The sequence below is a fragment of the Coregonus lavaretus genome, assembly GCF_964263955.1.
Source record: "Coregonus lavaretus genome assembly, chromosome: 25".
In the NCBI taxonomy this organism is placed as follows: Eukaryota; Metazoa; Chordata; class Actinopteri; order Salmoniformes; family Salmonidae; genus Coregonus; species Coregonus lavaretus.
The window spans coordinates 22,474,503-22,498,244 of NC_140012.1; the positions used below are offsets into that span (position 1 = coordinate 22,474,503).

Sequence of the window (23,742 nt, forward strand, 5' to 3'; positions counted from 1 at the left end):
ACTATCTGCATTGACCCTTTTTGCACTAACGTTCTTGACTCATCACATATGCTGCTGCTACTGTTTATCTATCCTGTTGCCTAGTCACTTTATACCTAGTTATATGTACATTTCTACCTCAATTACCTCATACCCCTGCAAATTGACTCGGTACTGGTACCCTGTGTATATAGCCAAGTTATCGTTACTCATTGTGTGTTTATTACGTGTTATTACTTTTCTATTATTTCTCAATGTTCTTTCTCTCAGCATTGTTGGGAAGGGCCCCTAAGTAAGCATTTCACTATAAGTCTACACCGGTTGTTTACGAAGCATGTGACAAATACCATCGTTCACTTTTGGGAAAACTGGTCCAGCCACTTGGTAGCTAGTTATCATTAGTTCAAATAATGCAATATTGGGTACTAATATGAAAGTGCTATTGTAAACTATAAAGTATAAACCCACCATTGCTTAATTTATGAATGAGTTCCCAGGTGAAGTTGCCTGTTTGCCTTATCTGTTCAGCTATTTCATTCCACTCCTTGTTCTCCATGTCATTTGCCAAATACATAGGAATTACCAGGAATGGCAGGAGTGGCAAGGAGTGTTAGCTACAGTGGCTTGCCCCCCTTGGCATTTTTCCTATTTTGTTGCCTTACAACCTGGAAATAAAATTGCTTTTTTGGGAGGGTTTGTATCATTTGATTTACACAACATGCCTACCACTTTGAAGATGCAAAATATTTTTCCTTGTGAAACAAACAAGAAATAAGTCAAAAAAAAGAACTTGTAATTGCTGCTTTTTGCAGCAATTACAGCTGCAATTCTCTTGGGGTATGACTCTATAAGCTTGGCACATCTGGCCACTGGGATTTTTGCCCATTCTTCAAGGCAAAACTGCTCCAGCTCCTTCAAGTTGGATGGGTTCCGCTGGTGTACAGCAATCTTTAAGTCATACCACAGATTCTCAATTGGATTTAGGTCTGGGCTTTGACTAGGCCATTCCAAGACATTTAAATGTTTCCCCTTAAACCACTTGAGTGTTGCTTTAGCAGTATGCTTAGGGTCATTATCCTGCTGGAAGGTGAACCTCCATCCCAGTCTCAAATCTCTGGAAGACTGAAACAGGTTTCCCTCAAGAATTTCCCAGTGTTTAGCGCCATCCATCGTTCCTTCAATTCTGACCAGTTTCCCAGTCCCTGCTGATGAAAAACAACCCCACAGCATGATGCTGCCACCACCATGCTTCACTGTGGGGATGGTGTTCTCGGGGTGATGAGAGGTGTTGGGTTTGCGCCAGACAAAGCGTTTTCCTTGATGGGCAAAAAGCTCAATTTTAGTCTCATCTGACCTGAGTACCTTCTTCCATATGTTTGGGGAGTCTCCCACATGGCTTTTGGCGAAAACCAAACGTGTTTGCTTATTTCTTTCTTTAAGCAATGGCTTTTTTCTGGCCACTCTTCCGTAGTGTACGGCTTAAAGTGGTCCTATGGACAGATACTCCAATCTCCGCTGTGGAGCTTTGCAGCTCCTTCAGGGTTATCTTTGGTCTCTTTGTTGCCTCTCTGATTAATGCCCTCCTTGCCTGGTCTGTGAGTTTTGGTGGGCGGCCCTCTCTTGGCAGGTTTGTTGTGGTGCCATATTCTTTCCATTTTTTAATAATGGATTTAATGGTGCTCTTTGGGATGTTCAAAGTTTCTTATATTTTTTTAGAACCCAACCCTGATCTGTACTTCGCCACAACTTTGTCCCTGACCTGTTTGGAGAGCTCCTTGGTCTTCATGGTGCCGCTTGCTTGGTGGTGCCCATTGATTAGTGGTGTTGCAGACTCTGGGGCCTTTCAGAACAGGTGTATATATATACTGAGATCATGTGACAGATCATGTGACACTTAGATTGCACACAGGTGGACTTTATTTAACTAATTATGTGACTTCTGAAGGTAATTGGTTGCACCAGATCTTATTTAGGGGCTTCATAGCAAAGGGGGTAAACACATATGCACACACCACTTTTCCGTTATTTATTTTTTTATCATTCTTTGAAATAAGTTATTTTTTTCACTTCACCAATTTGGACTATTTTGTGTATGTCCATTACATGAAATCCAAATAAAAATCCATTTAAATTACAGGTTGTAATGCAACAAAATAGCAAAAACGCCAAGGGGGATAAATACTTCTGCAAGGCACTGTAAAACGACTGGTACCCAGACTACAGGCGGAGGGTTCTCGGATTTATGTTATTGTATCTTTAAGCATCTCTTAGCTATATGTTCACTACACACTATTAGTCCCAGGACATGTTGAAGCTTAAGTGTTGGTTTGGTTTCAGCCCAATAACAATGCTCCTCTTTCCCTGCAGAAATTGTATACAGTATTAGTTTATAGGCTGTTTCTTAATAGTTTATAAGCAGATCTTCAGATGAAGTGCTAATGATGTTCCTCTTTCTCCCAACAGAAATGGCAGCGGAGGTTCTTTGTGTTGTATGAACATGGCTGCCTGCGTTTCGCCCTGGACGAATCGGTAAGGAGCTGTCATATCAGCCATGCTACTTCCACCTCCTCCCTAACAACCTAACAGCACTCCTTAGCTGTGTCTATAATCAGGTTATAACACTGCCTCTCGTGCCTTGTGGTTTCATGCAGAGCCAAGGTGACAGGGAAGAGTAGTATTTCATATGGTCCTTGAAGGACAGGAAGGCATGTTGGGAAGTTGAATGACCTGACTGTGTAGTGTTAGTGTAATCAGTGGTACCTGCCTGGAAAAGAGTTGACTGGGAAGCCTTATCTCTGTTAGCTAGCCTTGTGCTGCAAGGTGTTAAAACTGCCCCACCCTAAATCTCACACTGAAGAACCATGAAAAAGTATATGGAGGTGGAGGGAGAGAGAATAGAGTATGAAGCGGAGGAACAGAGGACGAAAGAGGTAGAATAATACAGATTGTGAAAGAAAGAAACTGAGGAACCGAGAATAGAGAGAGTCCCTTACAGCTTATGACGTCCCTTCTTTGTGTGTGTGTGTGTGTGTGTGTGTGTGTGTGTGTCACTGGGGAATGTGACACGGGTGACCAACCCCACTGGCCGATCAGGCTGGAGATTAGGCTGCTTGTGTGTATACAGAGAGGCCCACTTCACACTCTGCTCTGCCTGACCGTCAAAGCTGCCATAGCTTCAGTCCCTGGCCTATAGCTTCTAATCTTGACCCTGGCTTTGGACCTGCTTTATATGTAACTGACTTGTATCAAACCCCAGTTATCAGTTCTCTGCAATCCAAAATTGATGAAGAGGAGAGGATGCTGCTTTTGACTGCTGAGATGTAGGCCTACGCACTCTGTGGCTGTGTGTTTGTGTCTAGGTGGTTGCTTTGTGAAGAGGAGATCATTGAAATCATTATCTTCATGTTGTCATCACGTGGGGATCCATGACAAAGGAAGGAAACATCCTGGTTTCGGTTTGTGCATACGTGTGTGTGCGTGCGTGCTGACTGTGCTTGCGTGTGTCCATTTTTCCAGTGTGCATTGTGTGCGAATGACACCCGTTCGTTCGGTGTGTAGCACTTTTTTCCTGTCATTGTGACGCTGGTTATGCTATTTAGACGCGGTGGGCCTAATTGTCTTCGTGCCTTTTCATCTGTAGCTCAGGGAACACTCCGGAACGCCACCGGGAAACTGGGTCAGGAAAATGGCCGCTTTGTTGCCGTCACTGTGCGCCCCAGCCCCCCAGAATAGGAACGCTCCCAAAATGTTGCTGATACAACATTTTGGGAGTTCAGGGTTGAGCTCAGTGCACATGATTGTTTACTTAGTTAAAACTCTAGTCGGAGGAGTGGAAATGAAAGTAGATATGCTTTGTTTTCTTATTCATCATCAACGTATAAATCCTCAGCCTGATCGGACCCCAACCCCTTAAGTTATAGGCCTACTGTATATAGTAGAGAGGGACAATACCCCGTCTTTTCCCTTGCTTGCCATGTATGCTTACACAATACAGCTACCAGTTTAGATGCGGTAAAGGAGTCAATAGAACGCAGATGTTCCATTGACCAGATTGGCCCACATTCAACAAATCTGATGGAACAAAGTGGATATTCGTCAACTCCGTCATGATTTATGTATTGTAAAAGGCCCACAATGTGGTTACTTAAGTTCGATTTGGATATATTTGGCTGTTTTTGCTGCATAACATGTAGACGTTTTCCCTTTTCAGGTTTAGAAGAAGTGACTGCTAAATGCAATCTCCCATTTGTATAAGATGGTTAGTATAGCTAGCGAAAAGTAATCGGTGGTGGTAGTCAGCCATTTTTAACTGTAATGCAGTGGATTGGTAAAGATGACATGAACATGTGTTGGGGTTGACATCCATACCAGCATTATACTCCTATTTTTCCCTCAACATAGTGTGAAATACACATAAACAATAGCCTAAATGTGGGCAGATTTTGCTGGTGGGCAATGAGGACACTTGGGATCTTTCCCCCACGCGTTTCCATAGTAATTACATTGTTTTGGTGGAGTTCGATTTACCTCTACTGCATCTATAGCCTATATCTTGGCCGTATACAGCATAGCATAAATACATATTTTACCTCTCTTTTTTTGATGAAGGGTTCTTCTCTTCTTTTGTCTTTTTGTTGTGTGGAATTTTCATTGTTGGAAATAAAAGACTGTAAAACAACAGAAAATCAGCGTGATTTTATTTTAAGAAATCTGTTCCCAAGTATTCCCATGCATAATAGAGAGACACGTGATCGTATACAAATGTAGGCAAGGTTTGAAATTATTATGTCTTAGTCAAACATTATATCTGTTTGGGCTTCTTGCGGTCAATTTGCAGTCTACAAATTATTTCCGTCCCCCGACCATCCGCTACAAAAAAAATCGGCCCGCGGCTGAATCTAGTTGATGATCCCTGGTCTATATGTTAATTTGCATAATTTAGGGGAATTAAATTGGCGTGTGTGTATTTTCGTTAGGCTAAATGAGGACTATCTTATTTATCCAACACAACTATCACATGCGCACAGCATAGAAAGCCTATTTTGAGCGGGATTTCTCCTGTAGCTCCTCAGCTGGTTGCTGCATTAGTAGCCTAAAACGTGCTTTTATAAGCCCATTCATTGTGCAACAATTCTAGATGCAATTGCGTGTTAACTGTTTTGGTGCACGATTTAAAAATAGCTGCTATTTTTATTTCTCAGTTGGTAATTGAAGCGTGCCTCCCATTCACCATAGGCTAAAAGTGTAGGCAACAGACTATCGGCGTCACCCACCACTTTACAATGTGAGCTGGAGGCAGTATGCATTTTGAAAACATACTTAATTTTTTTTAACCTGAGTGTTTTATTTCATGAGACATCTCTTACCTTGCTTCAAAGTAGCCCTTAGTCAAAATCCGACAATGAAAAGGTAGAGGCAATTATTTTATTAAGACTTCATAGGCATGTGAGTTTCAAGTTTGGGGAAGCTTACAATTTATCTTTCCATTTCTGCCGATCTGCGTGCCAGTTATGATTTTCATACAGTGAGGGGAAAAAAGTATTTGATCCCCTGCTGATTTTGTACGTTTGCCCACTGACAAAGAAATGATCAGTCTATAATTTTAATGGTAGGTTTATTTGAACAGTGAGAGACAGAATAACAACAAAAACATCCAGAAAAACACATGTCAAAAATGTTATAAATGATTTGCATTTTAATGAGGGAAATAAGTATTTGACCCCCTCTCAATCAGAAAGATTTCTGGCTCCCAGGTGTCTTTTATACAGGTAACGAGCTGAGATTAGGAGCAGACTCTTAAAGGGAGTGCTCCTAATCTCAGCTTGTTACCTGTATAAAAGACACCTGTCCACAGAAGCAATCAATCAATCAGATTCCAAACTCTCCACCATGGCCAAGACCAAAGAGCTCTCCAAGGATGTCAGGGACAAGATTGTAGACCGACACATGGCTGGAATGGGCTACAAGACCATCGCCAAGCAGCTTGGTGAGAAGGTGACAACGGTGCGATTATTCGCAAATGGAAGAAACACAAAAGAACTGTCAATCTCCCTCGGCCTGGGGCTCCATGCAAGATCTCACCTCGTGGAGTGGCAATGATCATGAGAACGGTGAGGAATCAGCCCAGAACTACACGGGAGGATCTTGTCAATGATCTCAAGGCAGCTGGGACCATAGTCACCAAGAAAACAATTGGTAACACACTACGCCGTGAAGGACTGAAATCCTGCAGCGCCCGCAAGGTCCCCCTGCTCAAGAAAGCACATATACATGCCCGTCTGAAGTTTGCCAATGAACATCTGAATGATTCAGAGGAGAACTGGGTGAAAGTGTTGTGGTCAGATGAGACCAAAATGGAGCTCTTTGGCATCAACTCAACTCGCCGTGTTTGGAGGAGGAGGAATACTGCCTATGACCCCAAGAACACCATCCCCACCGTCAAACATGGAGGTGGAAACATTATGCTTTGGGGGTGTTTTTCTGCTAAGGGGACAGGACAACTTCACTGCATCAAAGGGACGATGGACGGGGCCATGTACCGTCAAATCTTGGGTGAGAACCTCCTTCCCTCAGCCAGGGCATTGAAAATGGGTCGTGGATGGGTATTCCAGCATGACAATGACCCAAAACACACGGCCAAGGCAACAAAGGAGTGGCTCAAGAAGAAGCACATTAAGGTCCTGGAGTGGCCTAGCCAGTCTCCAGACCTTAATCCCATAGAAAATCTGTGGAGGGAGCTGAAGGTTCGAGTTGCCAAACGTCAGCCTCAAAACCTTAATGACTTGGAGAAGATCTGCAAAGAGGAGTGGGACAAAATCCCTCCTGAGATGTGTGCAAACCTGGTGGGCAACTACAAGAAACGTCTGACCTCTGTGATTGCCAACAAGGGTTTTGCCACCAAGTACTAAGTCATGTTTTGCAGAGGGGTCAAATACTTATTTCCCTCATTAAAATGCAAATCAATTTATAACAATTTTTACATGTGTTTTTCTGGATTTTTGTTGTTGTTATTCTGTCTCTCACTGTTCAAATAAACCTACCATTAAAATTATACACTGATCATTTCTTTGTCAGTGGGCAAACGTACAAAATCAGCAGGGGATCAAATACATTTTTCCCTCACTGTATGCACATTTCCGTGGAACAGTTTCATTTAAATAATAACGTTTTAGTTTCTCAAAATCATTGTCATGTGGTTAATCATAGAAATCTGAATAAAAAATTATAAAACTCAAAAAGTTAAAATTAAACTAATGCTAGAGCCATATGGACACATTGATACACCGTGATCCATTGGCGGCTTAAGACATGAGCGCATGGAACTCATAGCCTATAAGCCAACGCATCAGTAGGCCTATAACTTCCATTGTCAACTAAGTAAAAATAAGCTACATAAAGCGGACAAATAAAAACCGTATAAAATATGATGAAAATGCTGGTTATTTCAATCGCATTCATCTCTCTTCTCAGCCTGTCAGCTCTAATCGGGAGTTTATCAAAATAGACAATCAAAGGGCAAACAATTCACACAATTAAACAATGAATGCGCAAGAATTGGCTGGAGACAGCTGAGCCATTCTGGAGAGAGACTGGCCTCTATATCTTCACCACACACCCGTCCCCTTCTTCTTGTCTCAACATTTTAAATTATACTCAACACACATTACCTTCACACATATTTTAGATGCTTTTCACGGACGGCCGCAACTCAATAATCAGCTAGGCCTATTTGGGGTTGAAAGTAGAATTAATTTCTACTCCTATATGTGCACACGCTTGCACCAACATTCTTTATGGGCCTAATCATAGAATACATATAGAATCCCTATTCATTCAATAGGATCTCTGTGGGCCTAGTCGTAAAGATTTGTCATTTAACTTTTAAAATGTATTAACTTTTTATTGTGGCATAAACACAACCAGTCATGATGTTTTCATCTGATTGTGAAACAATCACTTCAAAGGGCTACTTTACTAAGATGGAAGAAGGAAGAATGGTGCCAGAGGGGATGGCTGCCGCTTTTTTACGGCCTCCTAACCAATTGTGCTATTTTGTGTGTTTTTTCGCATTGTTTGTAACTTATTTTGTACATATTGTTGATGCTACTGTCTCTTATGACCGAAAATAGCTTCTGGACATCAGAACAGTGATTACTAATCTCGAACTGGACGAAGAGTTTTTCTTCAATGAGTTGGACGCAAAGGATAGAATGTTGCTCCCAGACAAGGCCCAAATCCCCGTCATTCGCATGAAGGAAATAAGGAAATACAGGGGACGGAGATTAGGCTGCCTTGTGAGAATTCGGCGACGAGTGGGTAACCTGCCTCTACCATCAGTTCTATTAGCTAACGTGCAATCACTGGAGAATAAACTGGATGAGCTCCGTTCGAGACTATCCTACCAACGGGACATTAAAAACTGTAATATCTTATGTTTCACCGACTCGTGGCTGAACGACGACACGGATAATATACAGTTGGCTGGGTTTTCCGTGAATCGGCAGTACAGAACAGCTACGTCTGATAAGACGAGGGGTGGGGGTGTGTGTCTATTTGTCAATAACAGCTGGTGCGCGATGTCTAATATAAAGGTAGTCTCGAGGCATTGCTTGCCTGAGGTAGAGTACTTCATGATAAGCTGTAGACCACACTATCTATCTGGGCTCCCGAGTGGCGCAGCGGTCTAAGGCACTGCATCTCAGTGCTTGAGGCGTCACTACAAACCCCCTGGTTCGATTCCAGGCTGTATCACATCCGGCCGTGATTGGGAGTCCCATAGGGCGGCGCACAATTGGCCCAGCGTCGTCTGGGTTTGGCCGGTGTAGGCCGTCATTATAAATAAGAATTTGTCCTTAACTGACTTGCATAGTTAAATAAAGGTTAAATAAAATAAAAATAAAAATTAATCTACCAAGAGAGTTTTGATCTATATTTTTTGTAGCTGTCTGTTTACCACTACAAACCGACGCTGGCACTAAGACTCTATTTACTTAACTGCATTTTTGGTTAAGGGCTTGTAAGTAAGCATTTCAGTGTTGTATTCGGCGCATGTGACGAATACGATTTGATTTACTATGCTACCCGCACACGTTCATCCACTCGTAATATATTTCCAGCCTCCAAAGAGTGGTGAATGGAAAGAGACATCTGTTACACAAAACACTAGAAAGTGTAATGATAAAGTAAGGAACTTGTCTGTTGGCCCTGCATTAAAGAACATAATTGGTTAAAGAAAATTGTGATAAATGAAAAAGTATATCAGTTTCATTTAAGGACCAAAGGATTGACAGCCGTCCCATATAGATTGCAAAATAGTTGGGAAGAGATTTTTGACGTACCGATTCCATGGCATAGTGTTTATGAACTGATACGCAAAACGACGCTGGATTTAAAACTTAGAATTGTTCAATTTAATTTATTATACAAAATTCTTGCTACCAATATAATGTTATTTATATGGGGGATACAATCTTCCCAGCTCTGCAGATTTTGCTGCAAAGAGACAGAATCATTAGATCCTTTGTTTTGGTACTGTCCATTTGTAGCTTGTTTTTGGACACAGATCCAGGAATGGCTGAAGGATTGCAATATTTACCTGGAGCTAACCCTGCAGATAGCACTACTGGGTGATCTGAAAAGTCATAGTCAATCGATCAATAATATAATAATACTTTTAGCAAAAATGTTTCTTTTCAATTTACAATCTGTAGAAACAATGAGAATAGAAGGGTTCAGAACGTTTGTGAAACATCACAGTACAGTTGAAAAATATATGGCAAATAGAAATCCAATATGGATGGTGTTAAGAGATAGATGGGTGGTGTTGAATGGAGCTGAAGGATGGGACTAATAACAACTAACAACAACAAGATAACTAATGTAAAGCATACTGTGTCCATAATAAGTATATACGTTATAGGTTGGGAGCTTTTGTGAAAGAGCACAGTTAGAAAGATATGGCATATAGAAGCAAACCGGATGGACATCATGAAAATGATCGGAGAGGTTGAGGGTAGAGGAAGTTCAGGAGTAAAAACAAACAAAATATAATTATTGTAAAATTGACTGTGTCCATAAAATGTATATAGTATGTATAAGATGGAAGTAGAGGCCTAAGCGTTGTTGTTCACTAGTTTACTCCAATTAGGGAAGGGGTGGTGAGGTTGGAAAGTAATAAAGGGAAATCAAATGTTTTAAAGGATATGTGTATATATATATATGTACAGTTGTTGTCGGAAGTTTACATACACTTAGGTTGGAGTCATTAAAACTTGTTTTTCAACCACTCCACAAATGTCTTGTTAACAAACTATAGTTTTGGGAAGTCGGTTAGGACATCTACTTTGTGCATGACACAAGTAATTTTTCCAACAATTGTTTACAGACAATTCCAGTGGGTCAGAAGTTTACCTACACTAAGGACTGTGCCTTTTAAACAGCTTGGAAAATTCAAGAAAATGATGTCATGGCTTTAGAAGCTTCTGATAGGATAATTGACATCATTTCAATTGGAGATGTACCTGTGGATGTATTTCAAGGCCTACCTTCAAACGCAGTGCCTCTTTGCTTGACATCATGGGAAAATCAAAAGAAATCAGCCAAGACACCAGAAAAGAAATTGTAGACCTCCATAAGTCTGGTTCATCCTTGGGAGCAATTTCCAAACGCCTGAAGGTACCACGTTCATCTGTACAAACACCATGGGACCACGCAGCCATCATACCGCTCAGGAAGGAGACGCGTTCTGTCTCCTAGAGATGAACGTATTTTGGTGCGAAAAGTGCAAATCAATTGGAGATCAACAGCAAAGGACCTTGTGAAGATGCTGGAGGAAACAGGTACAAAAGTATCTGTATCCACAGTAAAACTAGTCCTATATTGACATAACCTGAAAGGCCGCTCAGCAAGGAAGAAGCCACTGCTCCAAAACCGCCATTAAAAAAACAGTTTGCAACTGCACATGGGGACAAAGATTGTACTTTTTGGAGAAATGTCCTCGGGTCTGATGAAACAAAAATAGAAATGTTTGGCCATAATGACCATCGTTGTGTTTGGAGGAAAAAGGGGGTACTTGCAAGCCAAAGAACACCATCCCAACCATGAAGCACGGGGGTGGCAGCATCATGCTGTGGGGGTGCTTTGCTGCAGGAGGGTGTGTTGCACTTCACAAAATAGATGGCATCATGAGGAAGGAAAATGATGTGGATATATTGAAGCAACATCTCAAGACATCAGTCAGGAAGTTAAAGCTTGGTCGCAAATGGGTCTTCCAAATGGACAATGACCCCAAGCATACTTCCAAAGTTGTGGCAAAATTGCTTAAGGACAACAAAGTCAAGGTATTGGGGTGGCCATCACAAAGCCCTGACCTGAATCCTATAGAAAATGTGTGGGCAGAACTGAAAAAGCGTGTGCAAGCAAGGAGGCCTACAAACCTGACTCAGTTACACCAGCTCTGTCAGGAGGAATGGGCCAAAATTCACACAACTTATTGTGGGAAGCTTGTGGAAGGCTACCCAAAACGTTTTAAAACTTCAATTTAAAGGCAATGCTACCAAATACTAATTGAGTGTATGTCAACTCCTGACCCACTGGGAATGTGATGAAAGAAATAAAAGCTGAAATAAATCATTCTCTCTACTATTATTCTAACATTTCACATTTTTAAAATAAAGTGGTGATCCTAACTGACCTAATAAGACAGGGAATTTTTACTAGGATTAAAGTTTAAATGTATTTGGCTAAAGGTGTATGTAAACCTCCGACTTCAACTGTATATGTATGTATGTATGTATGTGTATGTATGTATGTATGTATGTATGTATATGTGTATATATATATATACATACAGTGGGGAGAACAAGTATTTGATACACTGCCGATTTTGCAGGTTTTCCTACTTACAAAGCATGTAGAGGCCTGTCATTTTTATCATAGGTACACTTCAACTGCGAGAGACGGAATCTAAAACAAAAATCCAGAAAATAACATTGTATGATTTTTAAGTAATTAATTAGCATTTTATTGCATGACATAAGTATTTGATACATCAGAAAAGCAGAACTTAATATTTGGTACAGAAACCTTTGTTTGCAATTACAGAGATCATACGTTTCCTGTAGGTCTTGACCAGGTTTGCACACACTGCAGCAGGGATTTTGGCCCACTCCTCCATACAGACCTTCTCCAGATCCTTCAGGTTTCGGGGCTGTCGCTGGGCAATACAGACTTTCAGCTCCCTCCAAAGATTTTCTATTGTGTTCAGGTCTGGAGACTGGCTAGGCCACTCCAGGACCTTGAGATGCTTCTTACGGAGCCACTCCTTAGTTGCCCTGGCTGTGTGTTTCGGGTCGTTGTCATGCTGGAAGACCCAGCCACGACCCATCTTCAATGCTCTTACTGAGGGAAGGAGGTTGTTGGCCAAGATCTCGCGATACATGGCCCCATCCATCCTCCCCTCAATACGGTGCAGTTGTCCTGTCCCCTTTGCAGAAAAGCATCCCCAAAGAATGATGTTTCCACCTCCATTCTTCACGGTTGGGATGGTGTTCTTGGGGTTGTACTCATCCTTCTTCTTCCTCCAAACACGGCGAGTGGAGTTTAGACCAAAAAGCTCTATTTTTGTCTCATCAGACCACATGACCTTCTCCCATTCCTCCTCTGGATCATCCAGATGGTCATTGGCAAACTTCAGACGGGCTTGGACATGCGCTGGCTTGAGCAGGGGGACCTTGCGTGCGCTGCAGGATTTTAATCCATGACGGCGTAGTGTGTTACTAATGGTTTCCTTTGAGACTGTGGTCCCAGCTCTCTTCAGGTCATTGACCAGGTCCTGCCGTGTAGTTCTGGGCTGATCCCTCACCTTCCTCATGATCATTGATGCCCCACGAGGTGAGATCTTGCATGGAGTCCCAGACCGAGGGTGATTGACCGTCATCTTGAACTTCTTCCATTTTCTAATAATTGCGCCAACAGTTGTTGCCTTCTCACCAAGCTGCTTGCCTATTGTCCTGTAGCCCATCCCAGCCTTGTGCAGGTCTACAATTTGATCCCTGATGTCCTTACACAGCTCTCTGGTCTTGGCCATTGTGGAGAGGTTGGAGTCTGTTTGATTGAGTGTGTGGACAGGTGTTTTTTATACAGGTAACGAGTTCAAACAGGTGCAGTTAATACAGGTAATGAGTGGAGAACAGGAGGGCTTCTTAAAGAAAAACTAACAGGTCTGTGAGAGCCGGAATTCTTACTGGTTGGTAGGTGATCAAATACTTATGTCATGCAATAAAATGCAAATTAATTACTTAAAAATCATACAATGTGATTTTCTGGATTTTTGTTTTAGATTCCGTCTCTCACAGTTAAAGTGTACCTATGATAAAAATTACAGACCTCTACATGCTTTGTAAGTAGGAAAACCTGCAAAATCGGCAGTGTATCAAATACTTGTTCTCCCCACTGTATATATATATTTTTTTTGTCATTTAGCAGACGCTCTTATCCAGAGCGACTTACATGAGCAATTAGGGTTAAGTGCCTTGCTCAAGGGCACATCGGCAGATTTTTCACCTAGTCAGCTCGGGGATTAGAACCAGCGACCTTTCGGTTCCCTACAACCATCAGTCCTGTGTCATGCCAACAGTAAAGCATCCTGAGACCATTCATGTGTGGGGTTGCTTCTCAGCCAAGGGAGTGGGCTCACTCACAATTTTGCCTAAGGACACAGCCATGAATAAAGAATGGTACCAACACATCCTCCGAGAGCAGCTTCTCTCAACCATCCAAGAACAGTTTGGTGATGAACAATGCCTTTTCCAGCATGATGGAGCACCTTGCCATGAGGCAAAATTGATAGCTAAGTGGCTCTGGGAACAAAACATCGACATTTTGGGTCCTTGGCCAGGAAACTCCCCAGACCTTAATCCCAATGAGAACTTGTGGTCAATCCTCAAGAGGCGGGTGACAACCAAAAACCCACAAATTCGGACAAACTCCAAGCATTGATTATGCAAGAATGGGCTGCCATCAGTCAGGGATGTGGCTCAGAAGTTAATTGACAGCATGCCAGGGCGGATTGCAGAGGTCTTGAAAAAGAAGGGTCAACACCGCAAATATTGACTCTTTGCATAAACTTAATGTAATTGTCAATAAAAGCCTTTGACACTTATGGAATGCTTGTAATTATACTTCAGTATACCATAGTAACATCTGACAAAAATATCTAAAAACACTGAAGCAGCGAACTTTGTGAAGACCAATACTTGTGTCATTCTCAAAACTTTTGACCACGACTGTAGACTGATCATGTCTTTGTCAGTGGGCAAACGTACAAAATCAGCAGGGGATCAAATACTTAATTAGGCCAGAATGTATATGTCCATTGCTATCCGCGCGTTTGGGTGTCGGCCAGTCATCTCTGCCTTGGCCAAATTTCTGTGTTTTCGTCTTAACCATTTTGGAGCGTAGGCTATACCAACCGTTTTCAAGTCGATTCACTCATTTTTCATGCCTCTGACATGCGGTAATGATAGAAAGTGGTGTTATAGCCTACAGTTTTCTTGACATTTTGTTTTTAATTATTGTGAAAGGCTCATGTTTTACCGGTACGTGGTACCCCCACTATTTATTTTGCCGGCACGCCGTACCGGACCATACCACCTTACTTTCACCCCTGGGCCTATTGCCACTACCCAAATTACAGGCTTCCCAAATAGGCATAGGCCTACAGGCTTGTGATTTGAAACAATCCACAGCTATTTTCTAAAATGATAATGCTAATGATCCTCGATTCCTCTGTGGCTAAGTCATGCTTTCTGATGAAGTATTTTGAATGATTTAATTTATTTCTGTATAGACAGGAGTAATTATATAATTTTGGCAAATTTATTTCAATTTACTTCCCTATAGGACCCACCGCTATGCCATTTCTCTCCTGTTCTATTGGTTTTCATCAACTTTATTTTATTTTGTTGTCCAGAAGCCATTGGCACAATCTTAGTCATTTGCAACCCATCCTAGTTGTTGGATCTTTAGAATCCCCCTCTTTCTAAGTTTCTAACATACATTTTCATCTCTGGTACATATGGAACTGTTCTAATCAGGAGTGCTGTTTTGATTTGTGTTTTCCCGCAAATTGCATTTTGGCAAATATTTGAAAATTACATTTTTATTGGCTGCATCATTATATGAGTTGCTTGTTCTCTTAAGATGAATTACCATAATCTAAATGTGATTTCTGTCATTCTGAGCACCGTGGGTGGACACCCTAATGCATATTGGTCCGGTAAATGTCTCTAATGGCCGTTAAATTAAAATCTTCCTTGTCACGTTGTCCGGCGCCACATTTTCCTAACAGAATCCCTGGATGGTGTGTATTTTAGACACTCTGAAGTTGTTTACTGACATTAGGCTATTAACTAGCTATGCAAATTTTAGGTTGTTTGGGATGTGCCAGAGAGAATATGAAGCTCAGCCCTGATTCTCCCCTGCGCTGACGGACTGTCTACTGCTCTACCCCATAAAAGACCCAATATGGACTGCTGTGGCCCTTCTCCTGCTCAGAATGGTTGTTACTGTTAGTAATTCCTGTGCTCTTGGCCAGCTGAAGAGGCCAGAGTTAGGCAACCCAGCCCAACCCACGGGTAGAATGGCTGGAAGTCACACCGGGATCAGGGGAAACATCAACAGTGACCAGAGCACCCTGATGAATCTTCGTAAATATAAAGCTATCTCACGTGATACTAGATAAATTGATTTCAAACATTGATCTTAATGATCTACCGATGTCATGTTTCATTGAGCAGGTTGTTTGTTGCAATGGAACCATGGCGTGCATAGTACGTAGAATGGAAGGCCAAATATCCTCAGAATGTTTTTTTTGCATCTGACACATGATATAAGCAAAATAATTACAAAAAGGTTGAAAAATAAGAGCTTTCGTGTGACTCACATAAAGTCGAGGCAACCTTCAGGGAAGTATTAAGGGAAGATTTCACTGAAGATGTTTAATGCGAGTGGGCAGTGGCTTTTTAGAGCTGAACTATTTTAGCCTAAGAGGAGACGGACTGAGAAGGAGATCCTCTAAGGTCTAGGCTCTACACAGCATTCCTGTGATATGCCCATATTTGGTGAAGTACAGCAGGCTCCCAGTAACTAACGGGCTAGAGAAACAGAGAGAGCGTTAGACCCCAAAACCACATGAAAATGCCAGATATGCCCCAGACCCAAACATTCCACATACACACAGCCTACCACTGCAAGCACCTAGATCTAATGTAGGCTAATGTAATTTTACTACATCAGATGGGATTGGACGTGTTGTACATTTGATCATCTGAGAAGGAGATTGGGAGTTTACTATCTACTTCACTTGCTTTGGCAATGTTAACAAACGTTTCCCATGCCAATAAAGCCCTTAAATTGAATTGAATTGAATTGAGAGAGAAGGTGAGAGAGTGTGAGAGGCATATGGTGAGAGACTGAGAAGGAGGCAAGAGAGACAGAACCTGAGAAAGACAGACGTGAGGGTTTGAGTGTTTCTCAAACCCTGAGTCGTGCACCGACACCGGTCCCTGACATGTTGCCGCTGACCAGTCCCTTGGGTAATTGACAGACACCAGTTGGGCAGTTCTCAAATGCTAGTTTTAATCTAAGCGGACCTCCCAAGAAGGGTGAATACAGCTCCTTAGTCTCTGATGAGAACCTGGGCCGGAGGGTCAATGACTGGGAGGATAGTAACAGGAAACAGGGGTCATTCAGTTCTCTCCACACTTTGACTGATATAATGCTACAACAGAGAACGGACTAGATACTAACTATCCTGAAGCTTCCCTATGGCCTGGAACCTGGGTCTATGCCAGGTGTTGAATTCACAATGTCATTTTATTCCCCTGGCTGAGGTATTTAACCATAGTATTCATCCCATGGGAGTAGAAGCTATAGTAACAGTGTCTGCCTGCGTGTGGAAAGAGGACTAGGAGTAGTGTGTGTTCTGTTTTGATGCAGCAGGGCAGGCAGCTGCATGTCGAAGCACATATGCCATATAAAACAGCAGCTTGCTGCTTCCCTTTCACCCCTGAGCAGAGCAGGCTGTGGTTTCTGACGCTACTTGCCACCGGCCCGGGCAATAAAACTCCCCAGAAAAATGTATAATTAATGGATTATAATGGAGTGGGTCTACTCCACTTAATTCTAAAGCTGTCTCTGCGAGTCTCACTCTGACACCGTTTTAGAATGATATGATGAAGCCCATTCATCAAATCATATTGACTGGCAGTTGGAGAAAGAAGTTGTACTTTATCGCCATTGTGAACTAGTGGGTATGCCCCATTTTCCCCTAAAATCTCAATACTTTACTTGACAGTTTGTTCATTGCTCGATTAAAAACATTATATTTTGGTATGTTTTCTAGCTTTATTAGCAGTGTTTTATTGCCTCTTTGTGTGTCCCATTCTTAGAAACTGTGAACTGAGTCAGAGAGACAGTCTGTGAGAAAGTCGTTAGCTTTAATAATATCCCCCTGTGCAGCTAAATATAGCCGGCCCTATAGAAGGAGGACACAATAGGAGGATATGGGATTGGATCTGGAGTGGAGAAATCAAACCCACTACAACACATGGAGTATGTCTCAAATGCCACCCTATTCCCTGTATAGTGCACTGCTTTTCATCCATTGTGCTCTGGTCAAAAGTAATGCACTATATAGGGAATAGGGTGCCATTTGGGACTCAGCCAGAGAGGATTAATTGCAGTGTTGGCAGATGGAGGAGTCTTTGTGTTTGTATTTGTATTTTGTATTTATTACGGATCCTCATTAGCGGCTGCCAAGGCAGCAGCTACTCTTCCTGGGGTCCAAACACAATTTACATACGATTTACATACAATAAAACAATACATAATACAACACCTTATGTGTTGATCAAGATGTATACATACTCACAGAACACAGCCACTGGACTGGACTGGCCCTCTCCCTCTCTCTCTCGATATGGGTTGGACTTGCCCTGGCCTTAGGCACAGATCTAGGATCAGCTTATCTTCTCCCAATCCTAACCACAACCATTTGAGGGGAACAAGGGAAAAGTGTGACCAAGTCCATGTAATACCTTCATGCCTTCCCCCTCACAAAGATCGAAAGGTGCATTTTTTATGAGACAGAGATTCACCCCCCCCACCCCCCTCTCTCTGCAGGGCAAAATTCCCCCTCGTCCCGCTCGCCTTACAGTGAAGAGACTAGCTTGCTGCAGTCTGTACTCTCTAAGTTTCTCTAAGTGTGACCCAGTGTAATTGCCATATTTGGAAGCCCTCATGGTTTACTGGCAGCTTGCATTAAAGCAGGATCCATGTGAATGGCCTTAAAAGGAGCTAAGGAGAGAAACAGCACCTGTTTTACATCTGCAGCCAGGCAGGCAGAGTACAGTTCAGTCAGGGCCTGATAACAACAGTACAGGAATCGCACTGAACTAGAGAGACCATGCTAGGGTTCAGGGGGAATTCTAGGGTTTTGTGGGAAGTCTAGGAGGCAGCAGGGCAATATGGAGTTTGGGAGAAACCGTGATGAATTGTGCCTCTCCAAAGGCAAACATGCACGTATATGCAGAACCACACATGTGCGTTAGCAGTAGCACATGCACACACACACACACAAACCTATTTAGTCCAGCCTCGCAGGGCTGTCACGTCCTCCATTCACTCCACTGTGTGCTCTCTGGAACTGAAAGGATTTCCCCCGTTGTCCTGGCAACCCATCGATAAAGGATGCGTGACCTTATAGTAGGGGCTGATAAGCCCGTCGTACACGTCCTCTCTGTGTGAAAGGGAAAGAGTGAAGGAAGGAGGGAGGGATGAAGGAGGAAAAACAGACGTGATATCTATCCACCTGTTACAGTGCCTTCGGAAAGTATTCAGACCCTTTGACTTTTTCCACATTTTGTTATGTCAAGGGATTGGAATACTTTCCTAAATCCACCTGTTATATAGCAGCTCCGGGTAGAAGTTGCCCTTCGGCACAGACAGATCTAGGACCCCATGCCCCTTCAGCACCTATTAGAACTTATAGTTTCAACTGTGGCTGTTGAAAGAGACTAATCAGACATAGACTGTACTTCCCAGTTTGCTACAAGACAATCACCTCTTATCATTCTACTGATTGTAGTCCTGTTCTACTGGTATTTACCCTGGTATACGGTCTGTATCATGTCAGGTTTGGCCATTACCTGTGACTGAATGTTGTTTCTCTGTTATTCCCCCTCCAGCCGAGCACGCTGCCCCAGGGCACGGTAAATTTGAACCTGTGTACTGACGTAATCGACGCAGAGCCCAAGACGGGCCAGAAGAACGCTCTCTGTATCATCACTCCTGAACAGGAGTACTTCATACGAGGGGAGAACAAAGAGATCATCAATGGGTAAGTGGGTTTGTGTGTGTAGTGTATGTCCTTATGTGTGTGTGTGTATTCTGTATGCCTTCACTAACATTCTGTTCCTCTCTCTCTGTCGCAGGTGGACTGAACAGCTGGTGGTGTATCCCAGGACCAACAAGCAGAACCAGAAGAAGAAACGCAAGGTGGAGCCCACCACTTCTCTGGAGCCAGGACCAGCAAAGGTGGCGGTGACGGGCTCAGGTATCCCCGAGGCGGGCTCAGAGAAGGTTCCAGACTCCAGCTCCATCATCTGGCAGGAGGAGCTGAGCCAGAGAGAGGCTGAGGGGGCGGCCGTGTGGCCTGCTGCTGACCTGCCCTTGCTGGGCTCACCACTGCCCTCTACAGGTATGGAGGAACCACAGCACACCTAGCCCCATAGTCCCCATCTTTAGTGTAGTATATGGGTCTTTCTATAAACTAGGGTACCAGTGAGAATTTCCTACTCTGGACAACTTGTTACAGCTGTTGATAAATCATTGATAATAATCTGTCAAATGTTTTCATGTCATTACATTAAGATATAATGGGGGAACATAGCTACAGTGCCCTCCGTAATTATTGGGACAGTGAAGCATTTTTTATTATTTTGGCTCTATACTCCAGAAGTTTGTATTTGAAATTAAACGATGACTATGAGGTTAAAGTGCAGACTGTCAGCTTTAATTTCAGGGTATTGTCATCCATATCGGGTGAACCGTTTAGAAATTACAGCACTTTTTGTACATAGTCCCCCCATTTTAGGGGACCAAAAGTATTGGGACAAATTCACTTAAATGCGTATAAAAGTAGTTATTTTATTTTGTAGTTATTTTTTTTTTTTTTTTTTTTTTAGCAGACGCTCTTGAGCAATTAGGGTTAAGTGCCTTGCTCAAGGGCACATCGACAGATTTTTCACCTAGTCGGCTCGGGGATTAGAACCAGCGACCTTTCGGTTACTGGCACAACGCTCTTAACCACTAAGCTACCTGCCGCCAGGTAGTTAACTTTTATATGATATAACGACAACTTACACTGCCATAAATGCAAGGACAGAAAAGTAATGTTTTGTCACACAATTTTGGACAAATCCGTCAAGACACCAACCATGGGAATGGGTTAAGCATAGGTTTTAAATCAACTAGTCAATTTTTTTATTGAGTGCCCTCCTTAATTATTGGGGAACATTTGTTGGATGCATTTGCTGTTTGTTTTGGTTGTGTTTCAGATTATTTTGTGCCCAATAGAAATGAATGGTAAATAATGTATTGTTTCATTTTGGAGTCACTTTTATGAAGCTTATGGTAGTCCCCAGTCACGTGTCACGTGGTGTTTGTTTACAAGCACACAAGGACGAGAGACCTGAGCCTTGGTTAGCTTCTTCCAAAATCAAGCATTCGCTTGGTAACAGCAGAGAATCCCCTCCTAGATCAAGAGCCTTGCTGGCTAATATTTGTTTTGTGCGTGCAGCAAACTCTGAGTAGCATTTTTGAGTTACTTGTATACTTGTATAGTTTAGGTCAGAAACTGTACAAAATGTTCGCAATGCACTCGTTAGCATATAGTTAGCATTCTCTATGGGATTTTACACGTACTTGTTAGCATTGCTATGTTTCGGATTTCAGAGTATCAGTGGGGTTTGAAAACAGCGCCCCTTGTGTTCAGTGCCGGTATGACGGTATGACAATCTGGATACCGCCCAAGCCTAGTTGCACTACACTGTTGCGGTAAAACCATGTGCGGTTATTATGAGCACGATAACATCTAATGCTGGCTTCAGCTTGGCTTTCCATACAAATCCTTCCATTACAAAAAGGAACCTGGTTTTTGGACACTTTCTTATTATAAAAACAGTGATGGTGAGATTAATGGTACCGCTGTTCCTGGCTTTATTATGTGTGCCTGCGTCGGGCACATAGGCTACAGAAAAATCGCCATGCAAATTTATTTCACATTATTCTCACATATTCTAGAATATAATAATAATTGGAATATCAACGCATTGTCAAGGCCTAAAATTGTTATTATTCTTAAAGTGGTAATATCCTACTTTTAAAAAATACTTTTAAAATGCTTTTTAGTGGGGGGTCTATATTAGGCCCTATATGTACAATTATATAAATTAAACAATTGAACCTTGCTTAAAGGATGTATAGTTGTATAGGTGGATTTATGGGCCTATTTGCATATATCCGCTAAGTACACATGTGGAACTGCATAAAAATCATTTTATTTTTGTTTCAAACCATTTAGAAGTTATCCCAATGTCACACATTGGCCCCATTATTTATAGAAAGACCCATACAGTGGCTTGCGAAAGTATTCACCCCCCTTGGCATTTTTTCTATTTTGTTGCCTTACAACCTGGAATAAAAATGGATTTTTTGGGGGTTTGTATCATTTGATTTACACAACATGTCTACCACTTTGAAGATGCAAAATATGTTTTATTGTGAAACAAACAAGAAATAAGACAATACTTTGTAGAGCTACCTTCTCTTGGGGTATGTCTCTATAAGCTTGGCACATCTAGCCACTGGGATTTTTGCCCATTCTTCAAGGCAAAACTGCTCCAGCTCCTTCAAGTTGGATTGGTTCCGCTGGTGTACAGCAATCTTCAAGTCATACCACAGATTCTCAATTGGATTGAGGTCTGGGCTTTGACTAGGCCATTCCAATACATTTAAATGGTTCCCCTTGAACTACTCGAGTGTTGCTTTAGCAGTTTTTTGAAACAAGTTTATTTTTTTCATTCCACTTCACCAATTTGGACTATTTTGTGTATGTCCATTACATGAAATGCAAATAAAAATCAATTTAAATTACAGGTTGTAATGCAACAAAAGAGGAAAAACGCCAAGGGGGATGAATACTTTTGCAAGGCACTGTATATGGCAATCTGAAAGGATTGTAATGGTGTTAGCAAGCCACACAGCTGTAAAATATTATAACATTAGAATTTAGAGATAGTAAGAGTGTCTTTAGTTTTCGACTGTTTGTTTTCATCTGTCCTTCACCATCTTTGACCCTCCACCCCCTCCCTCTTCCAGGTGACTGTGGTTCTGTGGGCCGGGGCTCAGACGCCGGCTCAGTCAACGGTGACGACGTGGACCGTAGCGGCCTCCCCCTCCACGGCTCGGTCCCACTCCCCTATCACGACCTTCTGTCTCCCACGGGCTCCTGCTCCAGCCTGGGCGGGGTGCCCCGCTGCCTCTCCCCGGTCCCCAGCGACCCCTTCCCCTCCGGCAGCTCCCTGCTGTCCAACGGCTCCCACATCAGTGGCTCTGTTAGCTCGCTGGACTCTGACGCCAGCGGCAGCACGGTGACCAGCACAGAGAGCCACCCGGCGGGGCGGTTAGGGCTGGGCCACAGCGGGCACAATGATACGCCACGGTCCAGGAGGCTGGAGGCCGAGGCCAGGAAGGCAGAGAAGAGGAGTCGAGTGAGGAGTCCTGGTGAGGAGAGAGAGGCCGTGTTCAGTCCCGAAAGGAGGCAAGTCTGTCTTTGTCTGTCCATCTGTCTGCATGTCTGTTCTGTCTTAGTTCAGAAAGACAGAAGAGAGAGGCCAATGTTCAGTCCTAAGAGGTCAGTCTGACGAGCATAAAAGAAGGTTCCAGACTGCAATCACCGTCTGTTACCTGGGATATATTTATCTAGGTAAAGCCTTAGCTGTTAATCAGGTACTTGTATAGGCTGGTAAACCAGGTTAGTGGACTCTGCTGTCTGACTGCCAGGTTACAGACCAGCAGGCACTGTGGCCTGGAAGGACATCAGTAGAGATTCCAATGACGCAGCAACAAACACGGTCTCTGCTTCTAAACACATACACACACACAGCCTTGTGATGCACACACACCCCCAACACATCTGCGTCAAAACACACACACTCAGACCAAGAGGAAAAGGCAGTATTTGGTGAAATCCAGACAGTGTGAAATTGATGAATCTCTGCGTTCCACAGTTGCAGTATACTTCTCATAGGAATTATCTTTGGATATAACAATTACCTTTCCCTGTGGTTTTATCAGGGCTGAGGTTCAACATCAGCACGCTGAATAAAAAGGCAACATAAACACCCACCCACCCACCTACCCACCTCATCCCCTTACCCAAAACCAGGCCTGAGAGGAAGGGCGGAATGAGAGAGCAAGGAAGAGAGCAGGAATGTCCAGTAGACTGATTAAAAATGGGTCCATTTGGTTTCATTTCGGAATACTGCCATTCTGGATCCCAGCAGCCAACTAGCACTCTATTACATAATTATCACACACCGGCACACAAACACAAACACACACACACTGCCACTCTGCACCCCAACAGCCGGTGAAGGAGCCATCAGTCATGTGACTGAAAATACCTCTCATCCTCTCTTT

The 23,742-nt window shown here is 42.8% G+C and overlaps 1 protein-coding gene across 4 annotated transcripts in view; it reads left to right on the plus strand.

Moving 5' to 3' along the window:
- The window catches only part of LOC311101024 (myosin phosphatase Rho interacting protein), a 75,537-nt gene that overhangs the window by 10,259 nt on the left and 41,536 nt on the right, over window positions 1–23,742 (plus strand). For all 4 annotated transcript variants that reach the window (XM_084142035.1, XM_084142032.1, XM_084142034.1 and 1 more), the window contains exons 3-6: window positions 2,443–2,508; window positions 19,227–19,378; window positions 19,473–19,738; window positions 22,420–22,861. In XM_084142035.1, coding sequence (XP_083998161.1) covers window positions 2,443–2,508; window positions 19,227–19,378; window positions 19,473–19,738; window positions 22,420–22,861 — 926 coding nt within the window. The remainder of the gene's footprint in view (window positions 1–2,442; window positions 2,509–19,226; window positions 19,379–19,472; window positions 19,739–22,419; window positions 22,862–23,742) is intronic.